Below are 25,186 nucleotides of genomic sequence, written 5' to 3'. Positions count from 1 at the left end.
GCGAGAGAGCTGGCTATTCTATACAGGCACTTTCCACGGACAACTCATCTGATGTAAATAGGGGTCCTTCAGCCCCGGCGCATGTTTTGTATTCTCTCCTGGCTGGTTTTCGGTGAAAACACCGGTGTCTCAGTGAAATGGTATTTTGTCAAGTTTTGTTAAAGCCTCGTTTTTATTTTCGTGACCCTTCTTTTACCCAGCGAGAAAGCTTATCATGTAATAACAAGGTATACTTCTTATTCGCAGTTGTTTTAAGTAGTCGTTAGCTTCTTGCTAACCTTCCTGTAAACAACGTTAGCATCACGACTGACAGTTTTGTAGATTTAAATTATAGTTTTACCTCATCTGGCGATGGTAATTTGTAAACAATGTTTGGAGTATATTGCAGCCCTAACGCCTATGAGAGTCGCATGGAGACGACATCGTATCAAAATTCAAAACTGTGGCTATTTAACAACAAGGTGTCATAGTCACCCGCAGTTCTCAGCCAAGCTGAGCGTATAGACATCTTGTCTTTACTTGATACACTTTAAGCTGTGTCTCATGCTTGTCTGATGAAATGATCCTATTAGAACTTTATGACTTATCTGCTTAGTGCTGTACGCTATGAGCAAAACAAGATCAGTGAAATTATACTGATACAATCTTAGTTTTGTGTTAAATGCTTACTTTTGTAACAAAACGCAGATAGTAAACCTCCAATTGCGTTCCTGCAGAATTTATTTAGTGAACAATAATAGCATGGAAATTGGAGCTTTATTTAAAATAAACAGGGATCAACTTGCTGCTAAAGGTCAGTAATGTACATGTATATGCGAGTTGAGTTGATTGTGACGGTTTATTAATAAGTTCCTGGAACTTTATTTTAGAAGAAAGGGGTGTGTGGGAGGATCTGAACAGATACAAGCATTCTTTGATGGATTTCATGACATTGGACAAAGCAGGATTAAGAATAAAAACATTTTAACTATGTAATTATTTTCTTACCTCTGTACTTACTGTTAATGGAGAAGGCCGCCGCCCTGCTTCCTTTTCTTTTAATTTATAGGGTATTATTCATTATATCACAGTAACATATTCAAAGGTTAAATGTAGCGTTGGTGCAGGTCTATACTTGAGTGTTTTTTAGCTGTGAAATTGGTCATGGAGCTCTGATGGTGCACAAATGCACAACTTAGAGTTGTACTTGTGTTGGTTTTATTCAGTTCGCTCATTTAAATAGGAATTTTTAAAAAGTGGTAGTGCTCTGGAAGTTGGTCATCATGTACAATTGATTAGCACTCTGTCAAACCTGTCATCATCCATTACTTAGTTTTCATGCAGTCACTCATCACAGTCCTGAAGATGACAGTTGTAAGACTGGGGGATGTGTTGTTTGACAATCGTGTAACATCTTGTTGTTTTCTGTGTTCTTTATCCCCTGTTGCATATTGCCTTCTTAGGATTATAGCACAATAAACATTTCCTTGTTTTTATATTTTTCATATCTTTGGGCAGCAAAATCCCCACAGATCGAAAGCCTATTGCACCCGTAACTCGTAGTGCGCGAAGACACTTGAGCTGTCGACCCTCTTGTGTCCCTTTATCCTCTAGTTTTCAGGTAAATGACTTCATGGAGGAAATGGGTGATAATACAAACAGATAAGGCTCCTGGTACCTGTTGACCACAGTCAGGTTCTCCTAAAACAGGACCCTCTGACACAGTGCTCCATCAGTGCCTGCCTCAGTGACACCCACAAGGCATTTAGCCCTTATCTGCAATGGCCCCTGCTTAGCATTCACGCCATTCACGCGAACAATACCACCTCTTCCCACTCATTGGATCTGTGACTGACAGTGGGTGTTGGTGCACTTGTGTCTGACTTCAGCCTCTAACTAACGCAGGGCTGTTTATCCAGTCGAGATAACCCCACCAAGACACAATCAAGGGTGTGTGTCTTCCTCGCTACTTCCCATGTTGTTTGTGTAACTGGACTTTTATAATGGACTCTGTTCTCTATGTGGCAGCTTGGTTTCCTCCAGAGAAAGATCGTATTCATTGGGGGAGGGTTAGAGCAGAAAGGCTGACTAATGATCATAGATCCAATTCACCACCCACTGACCGGCCAGCGAGGTGGAAGTGACCCCTTGGCGAGACAGGGAAACAGCAGATAAGACCGTAGCCTGTGAAAAACAGCAGAATGACTAATAGTTGACATATGATGTAGCAGGAATGGATAGATTAGGCATCTTTCTCTCAAACATTACGGTTTTTTTAGGCTGACAAACATATTACAGGAAAGACGCGCTATCAGTGTGAAAGGTTATAAGGTTGAGTTTTCATTGGTCAACCTATCTAGAATGCACCTCTTGAGTTATTTGTTATCTACTTTCAGTTTTCATCACGCAGCTCAGATCTCATATTTGACTAGGATGATATCAGCAAGGGATCTTGGGATTCCATGCCTCTGTTATGGCTCCTGTGAAGCTTGGGCACTATAAAGCTTCTGTAATAAACCCCTGTGATCAATTTACCCCCTTCACCGCTCTTATTTATGAATGGAAGAATTTGACAAGGGAGCAGCTCAGGTGGGTAGCTGCTGATCACATGATACCAGCACTGAAGAGCTGAGCGAGGAATGTGGACAGGACTCCCCCCTCAGCCCTACTCCAAAAAAACTTTGATCCCCCTATCACAACGAATACTCTCTGTTCACTCTCTCCTCCAACCCTCATGTATGCAGTGTTGCTGAGGAGGGGAACGGGTGCTGTAGTCAAGGTGAGGGTGGGGAGTGGGGGGCACAGATAGTGGCTGCGTTTGATCTGAAGGTCGCCAGACCCTTGCTGGTGTTGAGAGATTTTTGGCGGACGAGGCTGGCTCTTATTTAATAACATGAAGGGGAAGCGGACCTTTCTCTCATAATTAGGCCTAATTACCCAGTAGGTGTGGACAGACGGCCCAAGAAGAGACAAACTGCCTTTATCCATGGACTTAGAGTCAGATTACCCCAGAGCTGTCTTATCTGTTACAGGGCCAGCAGGAGCCTCAATCCTCCTCTCCTGCCTCTTCCCACTGGCTCCCATATCCAGCTCAGGTATATTAATCAGTCAGTCTGATTTATTATGTCCTGTCCACCACACACAAGTTTAATTAGGCATAGCTAGTTACCCCGTTCTGAGATTTTTTTTTGTCGACATTTTAATAAGCATGTTTCCTGACCTACTGGATATTTGTTATCTGTTGCTCAGATCACTTTATGACAGCTTCTTAAGCTCATTGAAACTGCTGGTTGGAGAGAGTTTCATGTGAATAGATCAAGCAACTTGTCCTTGAGCATCTTTGACAAGAGGATCACATCAACTCCCTCTTCTCCAGCAAGGTATCTTTGCATTCACTGAACTTTTTTGATATGGAACCCAACAAGCTTGACAAGTGACCAGCTGGACTGTTTGCTCGGTGTCTCTCTCTGTTCGCAGGGAACAATTAAAGGGTCCATGCAAATAGATTTGAGTGACATCCTGTCACCTTCTTGTTTGTTTTCAGTGTCTCTCCCCTTCCTGAGCTGCCTGCATGTTTGTATTTGGGTTTGTGGGTGACTCACTTGCAGCCACAACAGACCTATTGTTGGGGGCAACTCAGACACTGGAAATGCTGACGCCTGGCGAACAGAAGAAGTAGTCTGCTAAGGAACTAGTGTCAAGGGAAAGTGGGCATTATACTCCTCTTATGAGTATAAGCTTGGTTTTGCAGTCCCCATGTGACATCTCCATCACTGTCCACACCTGTTGTCTGTGATTGACAATGAACTGTGATTGTCATTGGAAAGTCTTACAGCCCCTTGCCTTGACACAATGAAAACACACTGTTTCAGGCTGCTGTGTGTCCCTGACTCACACCTCCATGAGGGCCTGCTGCTGGAGGACAATAAGAGACGCTTAATCCACCTGTTATCAGGGTGAGCCTCACCCTGTCACGCAGGAACGGGACTCGGTGTCAGGAATGCAGCCTTACCCACCCATTTACTGGAGGAGCAGCTTAACTGATAGACCCTCACAAAAACACTGTTGATGTTGTTTGCCATTTTCTTCATACCATGCAAAAACAAGTTTGTACAGTTGTTGGCTAAAGTGTTTCCTGTTGGTTTAGTTCAGAGATATGGATGATACCTAATGGTCAGTATATTGTGCAATCAGCCATATACCTTGAGCCATGTTGAATATAAACCAAATAGGTTTTAGGTCAGATTTTCTGTAGGAAGCTTAAAAATAAGAAAGCCAAAATTTCCAACTAGTATGGTACATCAGTAGTAATTGATAGATTGGCCAATGTCCTTGTGAGTCCGTCAGAGTTCGCGCCATGTCCTTAATTACACAGGCTGGTCAGATCTCTCTCTCTCTCTCTCTCTGCTTCACAGATTCACATGGACAATTTAACAACTAACCTCATGAAATGAGTTTCTCCTGAATGCCTTGGGCTCCAGTTTCAGCGTCTGTTGATTGCTGGGAGCAGGGGTTATGATAAGTAAAAGTGGAGGAGGGGGTAATTGTCGGGGGGTGGTGTCGTCCACTGGTTTTAGTTGCGGTTTGACAGGGAGTTCTGTGTTGGGCTTCCTCTTGGCCAGGGACATTGACTTCTTAGGCTCTCCACTAGTTGCCTCAGTTCATGTTTTTAGAATTTAGACAAATGAGATCTATGCATTATTAATATTTAGAGGTGCTTGTAAGTAGATGTTTAAATACAGCCAAGCTAGCTGTTTCTCCCTGTTTCCAGATTTTATGCTAAGCTAAGGTAATGTTTCCTGACTGCAGCTACCTGTTCCCTGGAATGACATGCTAGTGGTACCAATCTCCTAATTTAACTCTCCTCAAGAAGACAGATAGGCATATTTTCCAAAATGTGCTTCTTTAGTTCTAAGCTTATAATAGTTTGGTTTGTCTGATTTTGATCTTTTTTGGGAAATTCGGTGTTGATGAACATGGAACAGCAGAAGAAAAATTATTTCAGTATGACAAAGGTGGAATTTTTGGTTGTTTGCTTATATTTTAGTGGGTTTTTGTTGGCAATGCCATTTTCTGCCAGTTATTTTCTATAACACTTGGAAGGAAGACAGAATTTTTGAATTTAGTAACAATTTTTTTTTATTGTGTGAATTTAAATGGTCTCATTTAAATTTATACTGAATATTGAACAGGATTCAAGCCACCTGTGATTGTGAATGTGATAATCAGTTTAGAAAACGGATGTATAGATGGATAAAAGCTGTCTAAAATAAGTCACTTACCTGATTGTGCTACATTTTAATGTTGACGCATCACTTCCTTGCTGCATACCTGTGGTTGGTTCTGTTTCCTCATCTGCCTGGCCTACAAACGACATAAAAGCCTGAGCTCTTACCTCTGCCTCTGGGACAACGGCTGTTGATCACAAGATGAGTGAGAAGCCTGAATCTGTTTACTGTAATTAAGCTGTCAGGGGTTGTGATTTATGACGTATTGAGTAAGAGAGGTGTTATCATGTAGACTAGGAGCAGGAAGACAGACAGAGAGAGAGAGAGAGAGAGCCACAGGGTTTGTAGCTACTAACAGTCGAGAAAATACAGACAGTGAATTAAACATAACTGTCTGCTGTGTGGAAGGGAAAGGCTTCAAGGCAAAATGGAGATACAGTACATTCTGACAGTCTCTGCTCAGTGTTTGTGCAACAGCAAAATGAGATGCCTAGGTTTCTGAGGATATTGCATATTAGGCCTCCATTTAACTGTCATCTTCTAGTATTTCTCATAAAGAGCCAAATTAATCTCATTTGAATGGAACATTTGTCATTTCTGCTTAAACAGTATATTGTTGATTTTTTTTTTATTTTTTCTATTTTTTGGAGAAATACTGATTGGATCTTTTTTCTTTTAAATGTCAGAAAAAAAAGAAACCACTGGGAAAAAAAGCATCACAATTCATATTGTTTCTTTTGTCCAACCAACAGCAGATGCTTACATATGAGTACTTTGAACCAACAAATGTTTAACATTTTTGCTTTAGAAATGACTGAAACTAATAATTGATAAGCTAAATGATAGAATTTCAAAGTAAACTAATCTAATTAACTGTTTTTCTTTTGATCGACTGATCCTGGCCTTTTCTTGTTGTCTGTTTCAATGGCTGTCATTATGTGGATTCATGGCCCTCTTGCATTCGTACATTGATTCCATGATTCAGTGATGTCTCGTCCTGCTCCGTCCCCAATCTACACCCTGAGGGGGGCAGGTGGGCCCCTCAACACCCTCCACTTTAGCTGCCGTGGAGGGGACACTCCCCTTCTGTTTTCTGGGTGAGTCCCTTATCTCAACATTCACAATTTGGGCTTTTCATCTTCTCTAACAGTCAAGATTTCATTAGTTTTTCTCTTCCTCTTTTTGCTCTGAGTTTTTGTTCCAATTGAATGCTTCATTTTGTCCATCATGAATGATACAAAGACAGGTTTCCTCAGTTTGTACTGAGTTTGGATGTGTAAAACCAGCTTTTAAAACACCACACCATACACCAAAAGCTTCAGTGTTATTTTGGTGTTAGTTCTGGCCAGAGAAAATCTGACAGTTTTCTTCTTGTAGGTGAGAGCAGCACAATGTTGAATGACATGTTGGTTATTTGTGTGTAATACAAACAGCCTCCAAAAATCATCCTGTTCGGTTTTGCAGGTCAGGGAAGGGGGCCATCCATATCTGGAACCTGGACACCAGGAGGGCTCAGAAGATAATAGAAGGTCATGCAGGTAGTTCGGTCATCTGGGTCAGCACGCTGCAGGCAACAGATGCCCTGATCAGGTGAGTGCATCTTTTCTCACTGTTTCTGTTAGAGCATTTGTGTATTTAAATAAATGCTTGTACTTTAGATGATGATAGCGCTGTTGCTTTTGTCTGTTTACTTCTTTCTGTCGGTGGAGCAGTCAGGGACGGGACATGCAGGTCTGTCTGTGGGATCTGAGCGAAGGTCGCAGTGAGGTGGTGGACTCAGTGTGGACCGGCAGTGTTGGGTTCTGTCAGTGCTCCACGCTGGAAACGATTCCTGGGAACTACCTGCTGGCCTTTGCTGGACAGCAGACAGAGGAGGTGAGACATCAGCAGCTGACACCCTTGTCTCTAGCCTGTGGCTATGGATGTGTTCAGGTGCCTGCATGCTTTATTAACCATAACCAGTCATTTTTTATCCTGCCTCTCACCCAGTGCAAGCTGGGATGTGGTCTAGTCCCCTGCGATTTTGAAAAAGATAGAAAAACTGATTCACAATTTTCCGAAGCTGTTTTAGTTTTCTGTGCAATTTTACTTCTTGCTGTGAGGAGTAATGATTTGTAATAATACACAAAAGTAATGACACATATCCATGCTTGTTTCTTAAAACTGATTGATTGAAGAAAAAAAAGTTCATATACATTTTTTCTAAAATGGTGCAATTTCAAATTCAGAACAAGGACAGTTCTCATACAATCAGTGTAAAACTGATACATTCTGCAGTAATACATATAAATGACCCAGTCTTCATGCTTTTATAGTTCCTTAACCTTTTAAATATTTAATGAGTGTTTTTAGGAGGAGAAATTAACCAGGGAGCCTCCCAGTCAAAGTGTCCATTGGCACACATTGCTCAATGTTTAGGTCGGATGGTTAATTGGTTAAACTGTCTGACGTGAGTATAAAAAATGTCAACCTGTATGAACCTGACCAGACTTGCTGTCGCTGCTTTGCTGGATGGCTTTCAGTGTTCACACATATTTGTGGCTTTTAGTCCTGTTTAGTAGAGTAATGGAAAATTGGAGGTCCCACAGCAAGAATTGTTCTTTCACATCTTTTCCTGTTGCCACACTATGATTGTTTGAATGTTGCCTGATCCATAAATGTAAAACTGCTCAAATTTAATCACATGGATCAAAGTAATATTTTTAGTAGAGCGTCACTGAATGGACCAGGAGTCAGTGTGACATGTAAGCGTGAAGTTTGCAGCCAGGAACGAGTCATGAGTCAGCATGCATATTGCAAGCATAGGAAATTAATGCCAGGTATCATATAAATGTAGGTTAATTTTGGCTGTGTTTCATAACATGCCAGTGGATCCATTTGTCTGAAACACCTAACAGCTCAGTGAAGGCCTAAGAAGGCAAGTTAAATTTTACGTTTCAGATTATAGCTGCTATTTTGGCTGATGAAGCAGTCAAAGTGGCTCTTTACATTTTTATTATTCGACTGGTGGCTTAATAAAAGAATTCCCAGGGCTGAAGAGATTGCACGCTGGAATGAGATCACAGTCCTGTCTGTATAATGTGTCTCGCAGTTAATGCTCAACACCCACAAGTCTGTATGGTTTTGTGTGGAGTGAGGGAGGATGGGGGAGAGGGCAGCCAGTGATTCAGCCATCTTTTATTGCCTCCAGATTCATGTTACTTGGTTTGTTGAGGAGGAGCCACACTTGAAAGGGACAGAGCGGTCACCTGATCCAGCCAAACGTGCCTCTGCTAACCTCAGTCCAGCAGGCCAGGCATCAGGGCGCCTGTGACTCCCAGCACCTCAATAATGCCATTGTCTCAACAGAAACAGACAGACAGAAACACACACACCCATATGAGGTAGACCAAATCAAGCCACAGCCGATTTTGTCATTTTGTCTCCCCACCCAATTCCTCAGACGTGACCGACCAAGACAAATGCTTATCCTATATCTGCAAATAAAACACCCGCATAAATGAATTTCCTTGAGAAACAATGCATACGAACTTGCCACAAAACATGCACAATGATTTGATTTAGTGCCACAGGCAGTTTCAGATAGGTCAATATTTACATATGTTACCAGGAAAACAGAATAACCTCTTCCTTCGTAGATTTCACGTGGTTTCACTGTTTACTGCTCACAGTAAGATTTCTGCCAGCAGATTGCTGCCATGGCAATTTTAATTAATAGTGTGGGTGTTTTATTTATGGGCAGTGTGATGCCACACAAGAACAGTGATCACCTGAGGCACAGAGAAGTCCTTAAAGGCCCTCTTTGTCAGGCATGCAGAGGTAAACATACAGGACAGATGTGGCCTAGCGCTAAAATACAGATCGCTCCCTTAAAGGTCTGTTTAATCTGAGGCCTAATGAGAATGAATATCCGGATCATCAGCATGGAAGAAGTCGAAGGGATTAGTGATTCGGCTACATGCATACAAAGGCTCATACTTTGTCAATGGCTTCATTAGGCTGTGTATTTTATCAGAATCAGTGCCAGTGTGTGCAGGAAAACACCATTCATGTCGCAAGGTCAGACTTTAGCAGGATTTATTATAGACAGTGGGGCGGCTGCTCTGTGCTGATGGATGGTACTGTACTGCTGATTGGAGGCACTCTGATCTGCGGAGGTCTTGAACCACAATGACACATTCAGGTTGCTGCTTTGTTATTTGAATTCTGAAAACAAACAAATCATGACTTGGCAGGCAAATTGTAGATGAATGCATACGTGCAATTTGTGTGTGTGTTAACTGTCACCAGGTCGCCATAATGAAAACAGCTTAAGAACAAAAGTAATGAAAACAGATGTATTTAAATAAAAATGCATCCAGATAAATTGGAGAAATTCCTAAAATGATTTGAAAGAGGTGCATTTTTCATGTGGAACTGTCTGCATGCTTTAGAGCCTGGGTGGGCAAATGACTCACAGTTGGGTTTAACTTAAAAGTGAGGCCAGCAGCAGAGTATGAGCATGACCCAAGTTACCTAAACTAACACTGTGCAAAGCAGTTTAGCATGTTGATGCTCAAGAAAGTGCAGAAATTGTAAAAAGAGCAATGACAGCAGCCTGCATATTCCATGTCTAAATGTCCTTTAAGCATGACAGGGAGGGTTGAAAGGGTGATTCCTGACAAACAACCATTTACGCTCACATTTACAGGCAATTTAGAGTCACCAGTCAATCTAACCTGCAGTGGGAGTACCTGCGGGCAGCTCATGCAGACACAGCAAGATGATCCGCATATTGGGTGTCAGCTGCTGTGATCTTTAACTTTAGCAGCCAATAGCAAACAGTCAGTTATATTCATTATTCTAGATGCAGTAAAAGCTGATTTCCGACCTGCGGAAGCCTCAAATGTAAGTACCTAAGGAGTAATCTTACTTCTTTCTAACTCCACACCCCCAGATTGCTTTTTTTCCACACTTGTAGTCTTCCGCCTTAACCAAAGCTGACTCAAGTGGCATCTTGAGGCTGTTTAAATTATCAGACTTCACAGAGCTTCCTCTGAAGACACAAAGTTTGCACTAGTACTGTAACACCTGTAAACAGAAACTCAGAGGAGTTACCCTACCCTTCAGCTATCTCTAGAGAATTGCAAGATCTAATTGTCTTGTTTTCCCTGCAGATCAAGATTATTGAGCTTCCCAGTAAGACCCCAGTCTGCACCCTGGTGCCTGATGCTAAGGTGGGGATGGTCATGTGTATCAAACTGTGGCAGGTAAGCACCATACAGTCCTTACAAGTGTCATTTTAATAAAACTTGTTACCCCAAAACCCCAAAAGTAGCATCTGCATCTGAAGTTCAATGAGTTCATCTTGGCAGCCATTATGAAAACCAGCAGATTTTCTCTTCTTTTTTTCCCTATTTTACATGGTACCTTTTTAATATGTACCTGCTTTCTTCTGATTGGTCAGCAGCCCATAACAAAACGCAATAATAGATAAGTCAACACAAGTGTGCATGAGAGACATGGCACATGATTTAGAGCCCAACAACTCGTCCCGAGCCATTTTTCCAAGTGTTTCTTCTCAGCTGGCAGCGAGTTCCAACGCTGTAATTAGAGCATTTGGAAGGGCTGGGGGTTCACAGCCATATATCAGCCTGGAGCTGTACATCCAATCTGAACAAAAAAAGTTAGCTTTCTGTTTGGTACACGCTGTCGAAAGTTTTATTTTCCAACCATTAACGAAACCCTGCAATTATTTTCATGGTTAATTATTAACTCTTTGGGTTTGGGGCTTTAGGGGACAGAGTGGGGTTTTAGACTTATGCAAGACTGTGGATGGTTTGCATAAATTTTAAGAGCTGTACAGTTTACAGGCAACAGAAATCAAAACACAATTTATCATTTTAAAGGCAGAGTAAAGCTGGCCCTTCCGTATTCATGTACACCAGTTGAGGTGTCTCACCATGCATGCTGACATTGTATTTGTGTTTTTCATTCTCTCCCTTTGATTTTTCTGCTACACCCACCTTTCATCATCTGATTTATGAACCAACACTGGTTTAGCGTTGAGTGCCAGGAAACATAATGATCAATTATATCATTATAAATTATATAATATCATTGTAATATAGCACAGGCAGCTGTCTGACTTCAAAGCCGAAGGGCCCAGGTGATTCTAAATCATTTCAGGCTGACTCTTTTCAAGGCTGAGGCATGTTCATCTGTTACATTGACTGAGTGACTCGAGATGTCCAGGCAGTGGGAAAGGGTTGAAAAGCCCAGTGTGTGTGTGTGTGTGTGTGTGTGTGTGTGTGTGTGTGTAAACCATCTTTCACACACAACTCTACCCACACATTCTGTCTGTCAGTCATAAAAAAAAAAGTCTCATGTTGTCTTTCACATCAAATGCTCGTATGCTGCCCACTGTTTCCTTAACCTCACACAGCAGGAGGCAACAGCAGACACCGTCACCCCTCTCTCCGCACTGTCTCTTTCTATCACATACACACACACCAGGAAGAAACCACTGACAACATTCTCCTCTCGCTGTCCTCTCTCTCACCATCCCTCCCTCTTTTCTTCCCACTGTTGAGACGAGAAGTGATTATCCTCCATTATTTCCAAGACAGACTCACCAACAGATTTATTGTTGGCCTTTAAGCCCTCTCTGCCAGCATTTATGGAAAAGATTAAATGTGGTGTTAAACCGAACTTTCTTCTCAATTCAGCTTCCCTTCATCAAAGTCCCACCCAGACTTGAGTTCACATGCTGGGCTGCGTCTAAAAGGTGACAGAGCTATCTGTTTTCTCTGAATCTGATTGGCTGTGAAGCAGCAAACAATGCGGCGGACTTGGTGGAAGAAAGTGCCTCCACATGTGGGTTTTGACGTGTGCGGGGATGTAGGGCATGGCCGGGGGGACAGTATTGATGTATGATGTGCAAGGCTTTTAATGTGAACAGAGGCTGGCGGGGAAAAGGAAATGTTCCTATACAGATATCCATCACTCTCAGCTCATCACATTGTTGCCTCGTGGCCATGACATCATGGAGGACCGGGACAAAAACCGGAGGAAACGATTGGTTCCTTATGTTGTAGCGGTGCCTGCCTGAGGCCTATGTTGGCCACATCAGCAAACAAGCTGTTGGTCTCTGGCTTGTTCATGGTTTTGGATGGACTTACTGCGAAAGAAAATGACATGGATGTCTTTGCTGAATATACAGTAAATTCAGGATGTTATCCCTACGTTTATCTGTGATTACATTCAGATTTTAATTATTTATGTGTGGTTTATTTGGCGATGACATCCTTCATTGACAAACAGAAAAAATACTGTAAGCGAGCCAGACTTAACCCAAAAGTCTAATATTCAGCTGTTGTTCTTTTCCATGTGTTAAAATTGCGTGCTTTAAATTGCATATTAAATAAATATAGAATATTCTTTTTGAATTCATGCATAGTTAAATAAATACAAAACGGCACAGCATGCATCCACTGATAAATAATGCCACAGTACAACATGTGTAGGAGGAACTGAGGTGGACAAAAATATTTACACTTGCACTTTTGACAGATTTCATTTAATCAGCAAAATATTAGCACCTTCCTTGCATCAGTGTATAAACAGACATATCATTGTCCTTTTGTGTTTATAAGGTTCATAAAATGAACTGTTCTGAGGAGCTGCACCTGCTTTTTCGTTTTTTTCCTCACTTCTACAGCTGTCATTCTAGATACAAAATCTGAGTATGGAGGATTTGTCCATACGGATTTATCTCTGAGGAATTAAATGATGAATGTTGTTTTTTAATCTAGTGGTTTAGCAATTGTAGATATGTTGTCTCTATTTGTTAGAGCTTGTTTAGTGCCTCCATAGGTCACTGCTTTTCTGCTGTCTCGGCAGCACCAGGATTTTAAGCACCTCCACCAAAGTTGGTTGTTTTAGAGGAAGAGAGAACGAAAAGTTGATGTGCCAAAGTCACTCTAGTATTGCCCCTTCTAGAGGCCATGCTGATGACCTGACTGCTTGTCTGAGTGACCGAACAAATGGATCTAAAAGTAGGGCTTTTTCTTTTTTGAAATAATGATAATGATGTGCAGAGATACAGTCATGAAAAAAATGGCACACATGACTATTTACGGGTCGAAGCCCTACTAGTAGTCATTCTAGAGGAGATCCAGCATCATTGCTCTCTCTACTGGTCCTGCCCCTTAAAGCAGCTTTCATCCATCTGTCTTTCCAGCTGTTCTGTGGTGATGAATCTGCTCCCAGAGCCCCAGCCCCACTCCAGCAGAGAGCCCTCTTGTAGAAAGGCCTGTGGAGGATATAATGAATTAGGTGTCTACCCAGGGTTCCCTGACCTCTGACCCATGACATCATCAATCAAGGAGGTCTTACACTTAAGTGAAACGGTGGGCCCCAAGCCTGGAACGCTTAGCCTTCCCTGCCGGCAAGCAGGGGCCACTGATTTTTACTTGTTTTTATTTGTTTTCATAATCCCTTAGTGTTCGTCCACGCTGATGTGTTTGGAAGGAATACACAGCTCTGTCTATAATTTGTTTAAAGCTGGAAGAAGAGAAATATAGAGCGTTAAGTGAGAAGAGGACTTGAAGATGGATGAAAAAATGGCAGACATGACCCCCTTGCACATATGGAAAAAATTTCTTTCCCTCCTTCCTTTTGCTGGGCACTGTGCTTTTGCCGGGGGTCTGGTGGTATTCTGAAGCAAAGGCACGAATTAGGACAAAGTGCAGCGTGGTCATAGGTTCTCTGAAATGTGTTATTCCACAGGCCAGAGTGAAATCTTATTAAGCTTGGAAAATCTTTGTTTGAATAACATTGGACAGCATCATATGTGTGCACAGAGGAATAGTGGGACTTCGGGAAAGTGGGATGGACATTAGATCTCACCTTGTCCCTCCCTCTCTCTCTCATCTTCAGTCCTCCCTGCCTTTCCTCTAGCATTTCAAAAAATTTTGGAGCCTTCAGCTCTAGCGGTTCACATTTATATTCCCGTTTGCAGATTTCTAAGCTCGCTGTATGCATCCCCACAACCTTTGTGCCTGTGTGATCATGCATGTGTATTTACAAGAAGCTAGTATTCAGAATTATCTGCAAGATGGCACCACTTTATAATTCTTTTTAAATATAATACTTTATACTTTCCACTGTGTGTGTGCATACAGTATAGCTATCTTTTGTGCATGGTACAGGTTGCTCTCTATTTATTTAACAGAAGTAGTGTGGTTTAGGTTTTGTGTCTGATGCCTGTTTGTGCACCTGGTTCCATTTCATTTCTTGTGATTTGAAAGATTTACTCTGATGGTTTCACCAGTTGTAAACATTGCAGCTGGATCTGTCCTGGGATTAAGTGGGGATGAAGCAAGACTATAGTGTGTTTTTTACATTTCTACATTTGTTTTAGTATGTGAGCATGAATAAGATGTGTAGAGCTGAAACAGCTGAGCGACAGAAAATAAATGCATATTAATCATTACTACTTAGATTACATTTCTTTGTTTTCCATCTATTATTTATCACCATTCATCCTTTTCAAGGTCGCCTGCATATATAGGTACAAACAACCATTCACACTCACATTCACACCTATGGGTCACCAGTCGACCTAACCTGCATGTCTTTGGACTGTGGGAAGAAGCCAGAGGACCTTGAGGTAACTCTCACAAAGTGCACCCAGAGAGGCCCCAACCGGCTGCTTCGAACTCAGAATCATGTTGTCTGTTCCTCTGTTTTCTGATTGTAAACTGATGCGGGAGGTTTAAACAGTTGGTGAGACACAAGAAGCAGTCTGGAAGTTGTAATGGACATTTTATTTTACATTTAAAAAATAGTTATAATAATAATTGATAAATAAACAGGCAGTTGTTGTGCCTCATGAAAAAGTAATTTATTTATTTTTCAAAATAAACATCAAAAATAGTACTTGTGTCAAAATTTGAAATTTACAGAAAATGCATGTTTAAAAAGTCTGTTTTAATACTATAGCCCAAAATCACAAATACATCAGTGCAATTTATAATCTGTACAGTGTACGACACTGCAGCATCTGCATGAGGCAACGACGGCCAGGAAAGAGCGAGGTTTCTGGATGGCTCAGAGGTGAGTCTGAGTAAAGGAGAGGAGAGAGAGTCACAGTTTGCAGCTTAAGGGAAACAGAAACAAAAAAACAACAAGAGAAATATTCTGCACAGAGCAAATGTAGTGAAAACTGATATATAATTATAAGTTTATGTATAACAGTAAAAATGGGAGCATACTTAGCCAAAAACAACAATCGGAGAAAAGTAGGTACCGATAACATATACCAAATCAATGCACATCTGAAATATAGTAAGCATATAAGTAATCTAAGCTATGCCAAACAGTGGTTTGAGTTTTAAATGTTTTAAATGAACCAATTTTTAAGATAAAAAATGGTTGTTGAGTCTGTTATTTCACTCTCTGTATCAGTGCCGGCAGCGCAGCCTGTGTCTCAGTAATATAGATGAGGAGCAAAGTGAGGGGTGGTGTAATGGAGTTCTGTAAAGAGAGAGCAGCAGGCTGATGAATGGAGCCCGCTGTGTCTTTCCAAGTGTCAGCAGGAGCTTCCAGGATGATAACCTTTGCTCCTCTCAGCTTCCAGCATCCTGCAGTGGTTTTTGTGGTTTTTACTGCACAGCCCAGCCCTCATCTCACATCTTACCTCACACTCCTCTTTGTCTTCTTTCTTCCCATCTCACTGTCCCTCCTCTTATCATCCTCCCTCACTACCAGCCAGATTCAGGTCCCGGACCTCTCTTGGTGGCTGGATATGAGGATGGTTCCCTGTTGCTGTGGGATGTAACCCAGAGGTCCAAGCTGAGCCAAGTCAAAGCCCATCCTGAGCCTGTCATGTGCCTGACCTTTGACACCAAGCATCTGAGAGGCATATCAGGCTCCTCAGACAAGAAGCTCTCCTCCTGGATGCTGGACAGACAGAACAACCTGCAGGTCAGCAGAGAGGGTAGTAGTGGTGTTGTCTCGTTGAAGGCTTCACTGACTTCTTTGTCTGATGAATCCCCACAGTCCTGTCAGGTGAACTAAAGTACCCCTTCATCAATACCATCATCATGTTCCAAATGTTTTCATTTAAACTGATTTCAAACTGGCTGTTTAACACTATTAATAATGTTAAACTGTTATTGACAGCTATTAATACATAGTAAAGTGTGCCAAAATTTAGGGGAGCATTCCTGTGGAAACCCAGTATTCAGTGGATGATGCTACAATTCTTTTTAAATTGACTCGAATTGTCACTGTTTAGGTTGGTTTGTATTTGCATGACTACCTCAGAGTGACTGAAGCTGAACGTTTATACAGTTTATAAGTTATTTTTAGCTAATTGTCAGCTATTTATCTTGTACTTTTCGCTCACTATTAAAACGTCCTGGCATCATGGAGTATTCAGGCGTGAGCGCTGACTCAGTGTATGGACATACACATTGTTTAATCAAACCTTAATACATTTTTTTCTCAAAGTACAATATTTCCACAAGTACTTCCTGGTTGTGTGGCCATTACTTAACCAGTCCCTTGCTTGGTTAAAGTCCTGAGCTACTTTGCCTGCCAACTAATTGTTGCACAAGAGAGTCAATGAAATGTCAAAAAAAATAGCACAGAAAGGCAATGATGGAGATGAGATGGGAGAAGAGGAGTGTCGCCTTTCTCCAGCCTCTGTTGGAAAACATCAGGGGCCAAAGAGGAAGAGGCTCTGCAGGGCTCCAGGGGCCATAAATCAGCTGCTGGTTACACAGCGTTGGCAGGGCCAGGGGCCAAGGGCCGGACTGGGGCTGTCACTCCAGACTCAAACCACCCACACACAAACACACCCTGACTCATATTAGGCCCAGATAACATATATAGACACATTGCAACATCTAATTTTGCTTGTTGTTGTATAGTAATAAATAGGAAGGTTGTTATATTCCTTTCAGTCAGAAGTTAAAAAAACACTCCTTTTGACTGGGATCCAATTGAGATGCGTACTTTGTACTTTACAGTACATACAGGTACTTGCACAATAAATATTACACAAACAAATATTTCAGAGTGATCCAAACTACAAATTAAAGACCACAGCAGAACATCTTCTGCCACACCAGAAAAGATCACATTAGCTGTGTACTATAATTCATTTTACTTAACAGTCAATGCTTCAGAGACTTAATGCCTCATTTGAAGCTGATATTTTCTCTTGATTTCATGAGCGAAAGGGAATGCTCCCATCTTGCAGCCAACCCCCATGAATCAGAGCAGAAAGGAACCTGATGCTGTCATAGTACACTCCTGCACATTGAAGGGGTATTATTCTTTCCAAGGCTTTTTACAAATGAATGCTTGAATTAGAAATATTTGCAAAGCCTCATATTTTTTCACCCTGAAAATGTGTCTAGAAAAACACTACGAAGGATTTGATTCAATATACTAAAAACAGGAGGAGAGTGGTTATTTGGTTTATTTTGCTCAAGCAACAAAATATTGATTCAACATGTAATCCAGGATGAGGATGACAGGAAAAAAGCACATGGAGAGGGAAAAGATCCAATGGGGGCTTTTAAATTATCCTGAAGTGCAGCTCAGTGTGACGTCCAGACAGCCATCCTCAGTTCTTCCCACAAAAGTATTTTTGTGTGGCAGCAGTCAGGGGCGGGAGGACCTGCCGGGTGGTGGCCGGGGCCCCGGGTCCTGACGGACGACCCGTGAGAGGTAATAAAAATATCAAAACCTTGGAGGCCCCTTAACCAAACAAAAAACACATCTGCAGTAAAGGGAACAGTAGTTCACAGTGGGAGGCTGCAATAAAGGCTGAGGAGGCTATAAGTGCCACAGCATCCCACTTCCCACAAATTACCCCTGCAATACAGTCTAGTGTAGTGGAACTGGCTGGCAAGGGAGATTGATGCTTTTTGTGAAATGGGTGGGGGGGGAAACTGAATGTGACACAACACAGTGCAGTTATGATTTAGTGAAGCTGAAAGGCTGTGAAGTGAGCTTATCAAGCCCAGATAAAGACAGATAGCCTCAGGAACGGAGGTTAATGTATTACACATGGCTCCCAGAGGCCTTTATCTGCTGTTTGGCCTGGCTGGCTTGATATCCTCCCTCCCAGTAATGAGGCATCATCTTCAGCCTGTTTTCTCCTTTCCTTCTAGTGTACATTTTTTGGGGAATGTGTCAGGGTAAGACTATGAGGGTGTGGGTGTTAGGGCTTTGCAAGCTGTTAAGCCAGATGGACATATATTTAGGCGGCCACTCAACTCTATTGACAAGTGCAGGGACAGGTTTCTTCAGGACAAAGAAAGAGGTAGAGGTCGCAGACTGGAAAAAGAGAGAACAGGTATAGACAGAGGAAGATTAGCAGTGTAAATCAAGCTTAGCTGCCAGTAAGCTATTTCTGAGACTGATGACAGTTCTCTACAGGTGGGACTCCTGCCTCTCATCTTCACTACAGTGTAAAGATATCCCCTCTGTCTCCCCCCTGTAGTTACCTACATGGTCTTCTGTGAATTCTTGCACCCGTCAGGTAGACCCGACTTGACTTATGGGTCAGGTCACATCAGCGCCAACTCGAGTCTGCTGTTGGACCGATGAATCCATGAGATGTTGTCATAAAAATTACCCCCCCCCCCCCCCCCTTCTCTTTTCTGAATGGAACTGCTCAACTGTTTGACACATCCATCTCTTGTCAGCCAGAGCCAAGCTCTGACAGGCAAGGTGACAAAAGGCTGTAATCTCCCCGCTGCTGAGTGTGATTCTGGGACAGGGTGTGTCAGAAATACCTGCGAAAAGCCTCTCAACTGCTAGGCTGGAGTGAGTGAGCGATGATGGGATGTTTCAGTAGATGAGCGTGCACGCCAAAATCTGTGCCAAGTCAGCGAGGAGAAAAGTGGAGCAAGGCTTGAGTGAGATCTGCCAAGTGGACACTCCTTTTGAATGTCTCCTCTGTCGGTGAGATGCTACAAATGAGGATCCTAGAGTGTGAGTTTGTATTGGATCTGTTGTAGGCCACAAAAACTCTAGTGGGGCCAGCTGCTGAGCAGAGCTAGTAGGCTCCTGAAAGCTGGTGTTAAAACAGAAAGTTTGCCGTATGTGTGTGTGTCTGCATGCATGCTGTAACACAGGCAAGGAAAGGCTGTTCAAACAAAAAACAAAGAAAAATGCAGCCCAAAGACGATTTCTGTCTATGATGAGATAGTAAGGAAGGAAGGAAGGGGAAGAAAAATGGGGCGTTAAATAATATGAGCCAAGACTCCTCAGTTAGAGTGAGTGGATTTCATTACATATGGAGAACTGGTTAATGGCCACGCTGGAAGTCAGCAGTGTTTTCTTGGTTATTATTCAGCAGTGGTACGACTGTTCAGTAAGAACAGCAATGGAATTCAAATTCAAATCCTTTTAAAGAACAAAGAACAGTGAGTAACGCTGACAAAGAACATTTAATGCTACATGAAATTGTCATTTTTACTAATTTTTTAATTTTATTAATCTGCTCATTATTTTCTCATTGAATCGATGAAACATTTAGACTATATGTCGTCACATTTTCCCAGAGCCCAAGGTGACGGCAGATTTCTTGTTTTTTCTCACCAACAGCCCAAAATCCAAAGATGATCTGTGTACCATCATAGAAGACTAAGAAAACAGGCCAATATTCACATTTAACAAACAGGAGCCTGTATATTTTGTGGAAATTTTGTACAAGTTTATCGAGAGGATTCTCACCATTCTCACATCTGTAAACAAGAAGCAGCTGAGTAGTTTAGCTTAGCCACACTGACTGGAAGCACGTAGCTTAATGTCAAAATATTACATCCGAAAATGACATTAAATGGCTTCAGCAATTAATCAGCTATCAACATTGTTGGTGATTAATTTTCTAGAAATTGTCTCATCGTTCAAACACTAATGTTTGTATTATTATAATATATCCGAAGAACTATATTTCTTCTTCTGTGTAAATCAAAACACTACTATTGTCAGGCAGCAACTAAAATCTAATGTTATGAATGATTAATCTGTTGATGGTTTTTGTGATGACTTGATGAATTGGTTGATGAAATGTCAGAAAACTGAAAAAGTCTGACCATCACGTTTTATCCCTCGAAGTGATGCCTTCAAATGCATTTTGTCCAGTTGACGATCAAAAAGCATAAGATACTTAATTTACAGTGATATACAGAGTAAAGTAGCAGAAGCAGTACTTGCACAGAATGAATACTTAAAACTGATTAATAAATTAGTTTGTTTAATAAAGTAACTTAATTGAGTTTGATTGGATTTCAAAATAGTTGGTAAATCTTTGCCTGTTGATCAGCTTATCAATTAATCCACTAATTGTTTTAGCTCTGTTGCAGTCAAGCCTTGCTGCCACAGAAAATGCACTGATCGCTTGCAACACATGAGCACCATTAATTATAAATTCGAGCATGGGACAACCTTTTTCTCACCACGTCTGCGTTCTCAGACTGTAGAAAGTAAAAACAAGCCAACCAGCTCTGCTGAATGACCATTACTCTGCCATTAGCCATTTACTACTTACTATTGACCCTTTAATGAAACAAATGCCTTTTCCTGACACAAACTATGGGAAGCAAAACAAACAAAAACAGACACTTAAACCCATCATTATCAGGCCTCTAATGCAAACCAGATGGAGAGAGGAAGGGGCATACCAACTTCTTGAGGTAATAACAAAGGTCCAAACAATCTTTCAGCCCCCAGGTTTCTTTGTATTAGTGTATCTGGCTTGTTTGGTCTAACAAGCCACACTGTGGCTCACACCAGTCGTACCAGAGATGATGGTTTAATTAACAGGAAAAAAGAAATCAAATCTGTGCCTGCTCTGAACTTAGCTCTCTTTCTCTCTGTTTTGATCAATGACATTCCTCCCTGCTCCCTCTCTCCCTTGCATTCCACTTTATCCACTTGGGCCATGAGTACCTGGCTTATATCTTCCACATGCAGCTTGTGGATGGTTCCTACCCGGAACAGAAGCGTGCAGATAAATTCTCCACCGTCTCCTCCGAACCAAGGCCATTCGTCTCCTTAGACACAACTTATGAAGTTAATTTTACGCTGTCCAGTTTGATTTCAGCTCCCATATCCAGATGTTTGTGTCACATCTACAGGTCCAGCAGAGATCCCTAGCCTGCAGGAAGAGCACGTTCGCTCCCCAGGAATGCCCAACACAGCAGGCCCTTTAGATAGTGATCTTAGCCGTCATTCGTTATAATGTGTCAGAATGTTGCCCCTTTAGAGAGATTGATACAGTCCTTGGGACACAGTAGATCAGAGGGAGAGGGAGCTGTGGCTAATCTTTAGCAGGCAGACGTTACAACATTGCATTTACCGGGTCTCTTCTCCTGCTGACCAGACCTTTCATGATGAATGTAATTCATCAGAGGCACTTAAAGCAACAAGGCCTCGGCAAACAAGCATTTCAGCGAGACAGTCTCTTTCTTGCAAACTGTGACAAAGGTAACTCAAGCCCTGTCGTGCTTCCAGAGTAGGCCTCCATAACTCCAAACCAAATAGTGGGATGCAGAGAGATTTGCTCACAGCCCTCGTGCCATAATGTTTTATGGCCGATGATTGAGTCCCAGGAGTCCACAGCCAGGTTCAACAGACACCAGCCTCACACTTGGACTTCAGTCATCAGATCAGCTGATAGGCTCTCCCTGTCAGTGTTTGTGTTGGCCTCAGTTTCCTAGACGGCAGAGATTAATCGGCTCTCTGCCCCAGTTTGTCTAATTATTTTTGTCTCTTTTTTTTTTAAATCAACATTTAGTTTTAGATTTCTCTGACAATAACCACTAAACAGCACTACTAAATAGCATCCTTGGTCTCCTTGTGTGGGAGTGCTGTAATACATGTAAAGATACATGCATTATAACCTCCAAACAACTGCTGAAATCCTCTTCTTCTTTGTGGTTTTACAGCTCCAGGACTGTGTGACTCTGGTCAATGCTGGGGTTTCCCAGCTGTGCGTCAGGGGTGACGGTAAGCTTCTAGCATCAGCGGGATGGGACCATCGGGTGCGAGTATTTGGATGGAAGAAGCTGCGACCACTGGCAGTGCTTCAGTACCACACTGACATGGTGCAAAGTGTGGCCTTCTGTGACCACCAGGACCCCAGGCAAAGACTGCTAGCTGCTGCATCCAAAGACCAGCGGATCAGCCTGTGGTCAATATACAATGAGGGAGCTGACACAAGCTGAGCCTCTTAGCTCTGGGACAATATATGAACTTTTAATTGCTTTTTTCCTGACCCAAATTTGCAGTGGTGGTGCCAGCGGCTAACAGTTCCTCAATAGACCAGAGCAATGATTTGCTATGTGTTGCTATGTGCACATATGGACGTGTGTTATGTTTAGCTATACTTATCTCTTTATTGAGATACTGAGGTCCTGCATAGACTAGTGCCAATCAATACTGACAATGCATGGGCTCTATAAACAGCTATTTCTTACTCAGGGTTATCTCATGAAGCATTTGTCAGGTGGGACCTATTTACAACTTCTGTCTCACCTGAGCTCTTAAGAGCAAGACAGGCACAGTAGTAAAGTAAGGGAAATGCATTTATGTGACACCCAGACTACCCCTGCTCAGTTGTTTAGATTTTTAAAAACAGAAACATTTGCATGTATCCTGAACTTCATCAACACTGGGATCTAGCAGCCTGGTGAATAATGTCTGCTGAGGTAATAAAAAACAATTAAAGAAAATGTCTATTGATATGTGTTCAAGTTCATCCCACACAGTGAGCCTTGGCTGTTTCTTAGCTAATGGGACTAAAATTATAGTACTGCATTCTGCCACAAACTTAAAAACAACAGACACTGGTCAAACCCGCTGTTCAGCATAATCTCATGAATAAGGACCAGTGCTTGGAATCAGTCTTAACTGATTTTATTTAGTCCATATAAAAACTTAAAGTTACAAAAAGTTACATTAATAATTTCATTTGTAGCCTGTGTTTACTGACTCCTCCTACCATTGCTTTCCTCACCAAATCCAAATGGCATTTCCAAAACAATATGTAACATTTGAAATGTTAGATATAACAATGGCAAAGTGATGTTAAACAACATGTTTGGCATAGTGCAAAGTTGCTGTGATAAGATTTTTTCATATCAGACTCTTGAGCAGTTAGTATGAATCTGTTGACCTGCTAGAGAGACTAAGAGCAGAGTTTTCTGCCCAATACTGGCTGACTTTTTCAGCCCACTGTTTGCTAAAGCCTTTTGTGATGCTTTGTGCAGCTATGTGATTGTATTGACTTATCTAATAGGAGATTTGCTCCAGTGGATTTGAATTTGAGACATACGACACACCTGAGCAACTATGTAATCTTGAGTTGTTATTCTAGCAGGTCTTAGCTTAACACACAAGCTCTCCAGCCTGACCTGAGCTGCATTTGTCAAACAAGGTTAATCACAGCAGGGACATAAAGAACAGAGAGTTGTTGGTTTAGTGGAGGTGCAGATCCACAGATGCTCTCCTTGCTCAGTATTGTCTTCATAGGAGCTGATTTCTTTTTATTTCTTTTTAAGATAAGAAAAAGATTAACTGGTGAAGAATGTGAAATGCTTAAACAGTAGAGTATGTCAAAATAAAGACATTCATTTGCATTTACTTTATATATAATTCCAAAAAGAGATGCCCTTTTTAAGAAACAGACATTTGTCATGAGCAAGGCCAAGGGTTTTGTTGTGAAAGTCCGAGAGAAAATAGAGAGGTGTTGTTTTTCTGTCCACTGTCTCTAATAATAGCTGAGTCAATGAGCAGCATGGGAGCTCCTGTGGTACAGCACTGTGCCGAGAGGCCGGGGGTCAGGGCTGCAAACACTAGACGTTCTGCTTCATCAAGGCTTTGTCTCCAGGGATGACCCCAAAGTTGAGAAGCTCATCATGCTGTACAGGAAAGGCCTGAGAAATCAAAGAGCCGGACTAGAATATAGGCACGAATCGTTAGTGTACAGAGGAAAGGCGAGGTCATTGGCTAGACAAACTGTCATGCCGTGACGCTACTGTCTCTGAAAAGTGTGTAACCGAGAGTTTGATTGGTTTCCTAGCTTGTAATCAGGCCTATGTTTGGGATGTTTGTCATTGAAAATCACTGAAAACCCTTTGCGGTCATTTTAAAAATACATCAGAAATGAACTCTCTTTTGAACTTCTGATTTTCAAGGCCTTGGTTGTAATGACATGTTTTCCTTGTTTCCAGCAGAGCTCCAGCTATAGCTTTTGTCCCTCACCCCAGCGGTGACATCTTGCATTCATAACAGCTTCCTAAGTCTCCTGTTGGCTTTGAACAAACACCAAAGGTGGCGTGGGCCAGCTTCCGTCCATCCTCTGATAAATCAAATTCTGGGTCCATTCGTGCAGATGTCTGCTGAATGGAGCAGACAGCCGCCTGCCAACTTTAGAAGTGCCTGGTGGGGTGGTGGTGGACCTCATAAATCACTTCATAATGGATCATTTAGGAAGTCAATAAATGGACGTGGACAGCATGTGCACAATAGGCCTCGAGCTTCACTTATCACCTAACGTGTGTCTTCCTCAGTCTCGAAGGTCAGAGGTCAGCCTGGCTTTGGGTTAGGACATAATCCATTGGGTTGTGTCGGTGTGTGAGTGTGTGTGGGGTTGATCCTGTCACTCTGCGAGGCTTTGGTTGCATTCATGAACGAGGAAGACGCCACGCTGAGCCTGATTATTTAGAAAACAACAAATGGTGAACAAAATTTGAAGAAAATAATTCCCCTCCTTGTAAGCCAAAACCAATGTTTTGCCTCATGGTTAAGTTGGTTTTATTTATTTTTTCTGATGTGACTTGATACAAATGTATCATGGCTCTTGCTCAGTGGTGATGATGTGTTTTGATGTTCTGCATAAAGTGTCCATCAGCAACCTCGTGCACACCATAAACCGTAGCACCTTTTGTATTAGTTAAGAGGCCATAGTG

The 25,186-nt window shown here is 41.9% G+C and overlaps 1 protein-coding gene across 5 annotated transcripts; it reads left to right on the top strand.

The window, feature by feature from the left end:
- Positions 1-22,948, top strand: gnb1l (guanine nucleotide binding protein (G protein), beta polypeptide 1-like). Of its 5 annotated transcripts, none has more exons than XM_046385726.1 (9): positions 52-227; positions 3,012-3,074; positions 3,229-3,359; positions 6,133-6,304; positions 6,672-6,797; positions 6,920-7,082; positions 10,364-10,456; positions 15,960-16,259; positions 22,163-22,948. In XM_046385726.1, the coding sequence occupies exons 4-9, from the start codon at positions 6,195-6,197 to the stop codon at positions 22,439-22,441; spliced, it is 1,071 nt and encodes a 356-aa protein (XP_046241682.1). In that variant the 5' UTR covers positions 52-227; positions 3,012-3,074; positions 3,229-3,359; positions 6,133-6,194; the 3' UTR covers positions 22,442-22,948. The 5 variants fall into 5 exon arrangements, with proteins under 5 accessions (XP_046241681.1, XP_046241682.1, XP_046241680.1 ...); XM_046385727.1 differs by having other exon boundaries at positions 55-140; XM_046385725.1 differs by lacking the exons at positions 3,012-3,074; positions 3,229-3,359 and having other exon boundaries at positions 1-140.
- Positions 22,949-25,186: the final 2,238 nt, after the last annotated feature.

Source organism: Scatophagus argus, chromosome 4, assembly GCF_020382885.2.
Source record: "Scatophagus argus isolate fScaArg1 chromosome 4, fScaArg1.pri, whole genome shotgun sequence".
In the NCBI taxonomy this organism is placed as follows: domain Eukaryota; kingdom Metazoa; phylum Chordata; class Actinopteri; family Scatophagidae; genus Scatophagus; species Scatophagus argus.
Note: the sequence above shows the minus strand (reverse complement) of the source record. Positions and strands in the feature narration are given on the sequence as shown.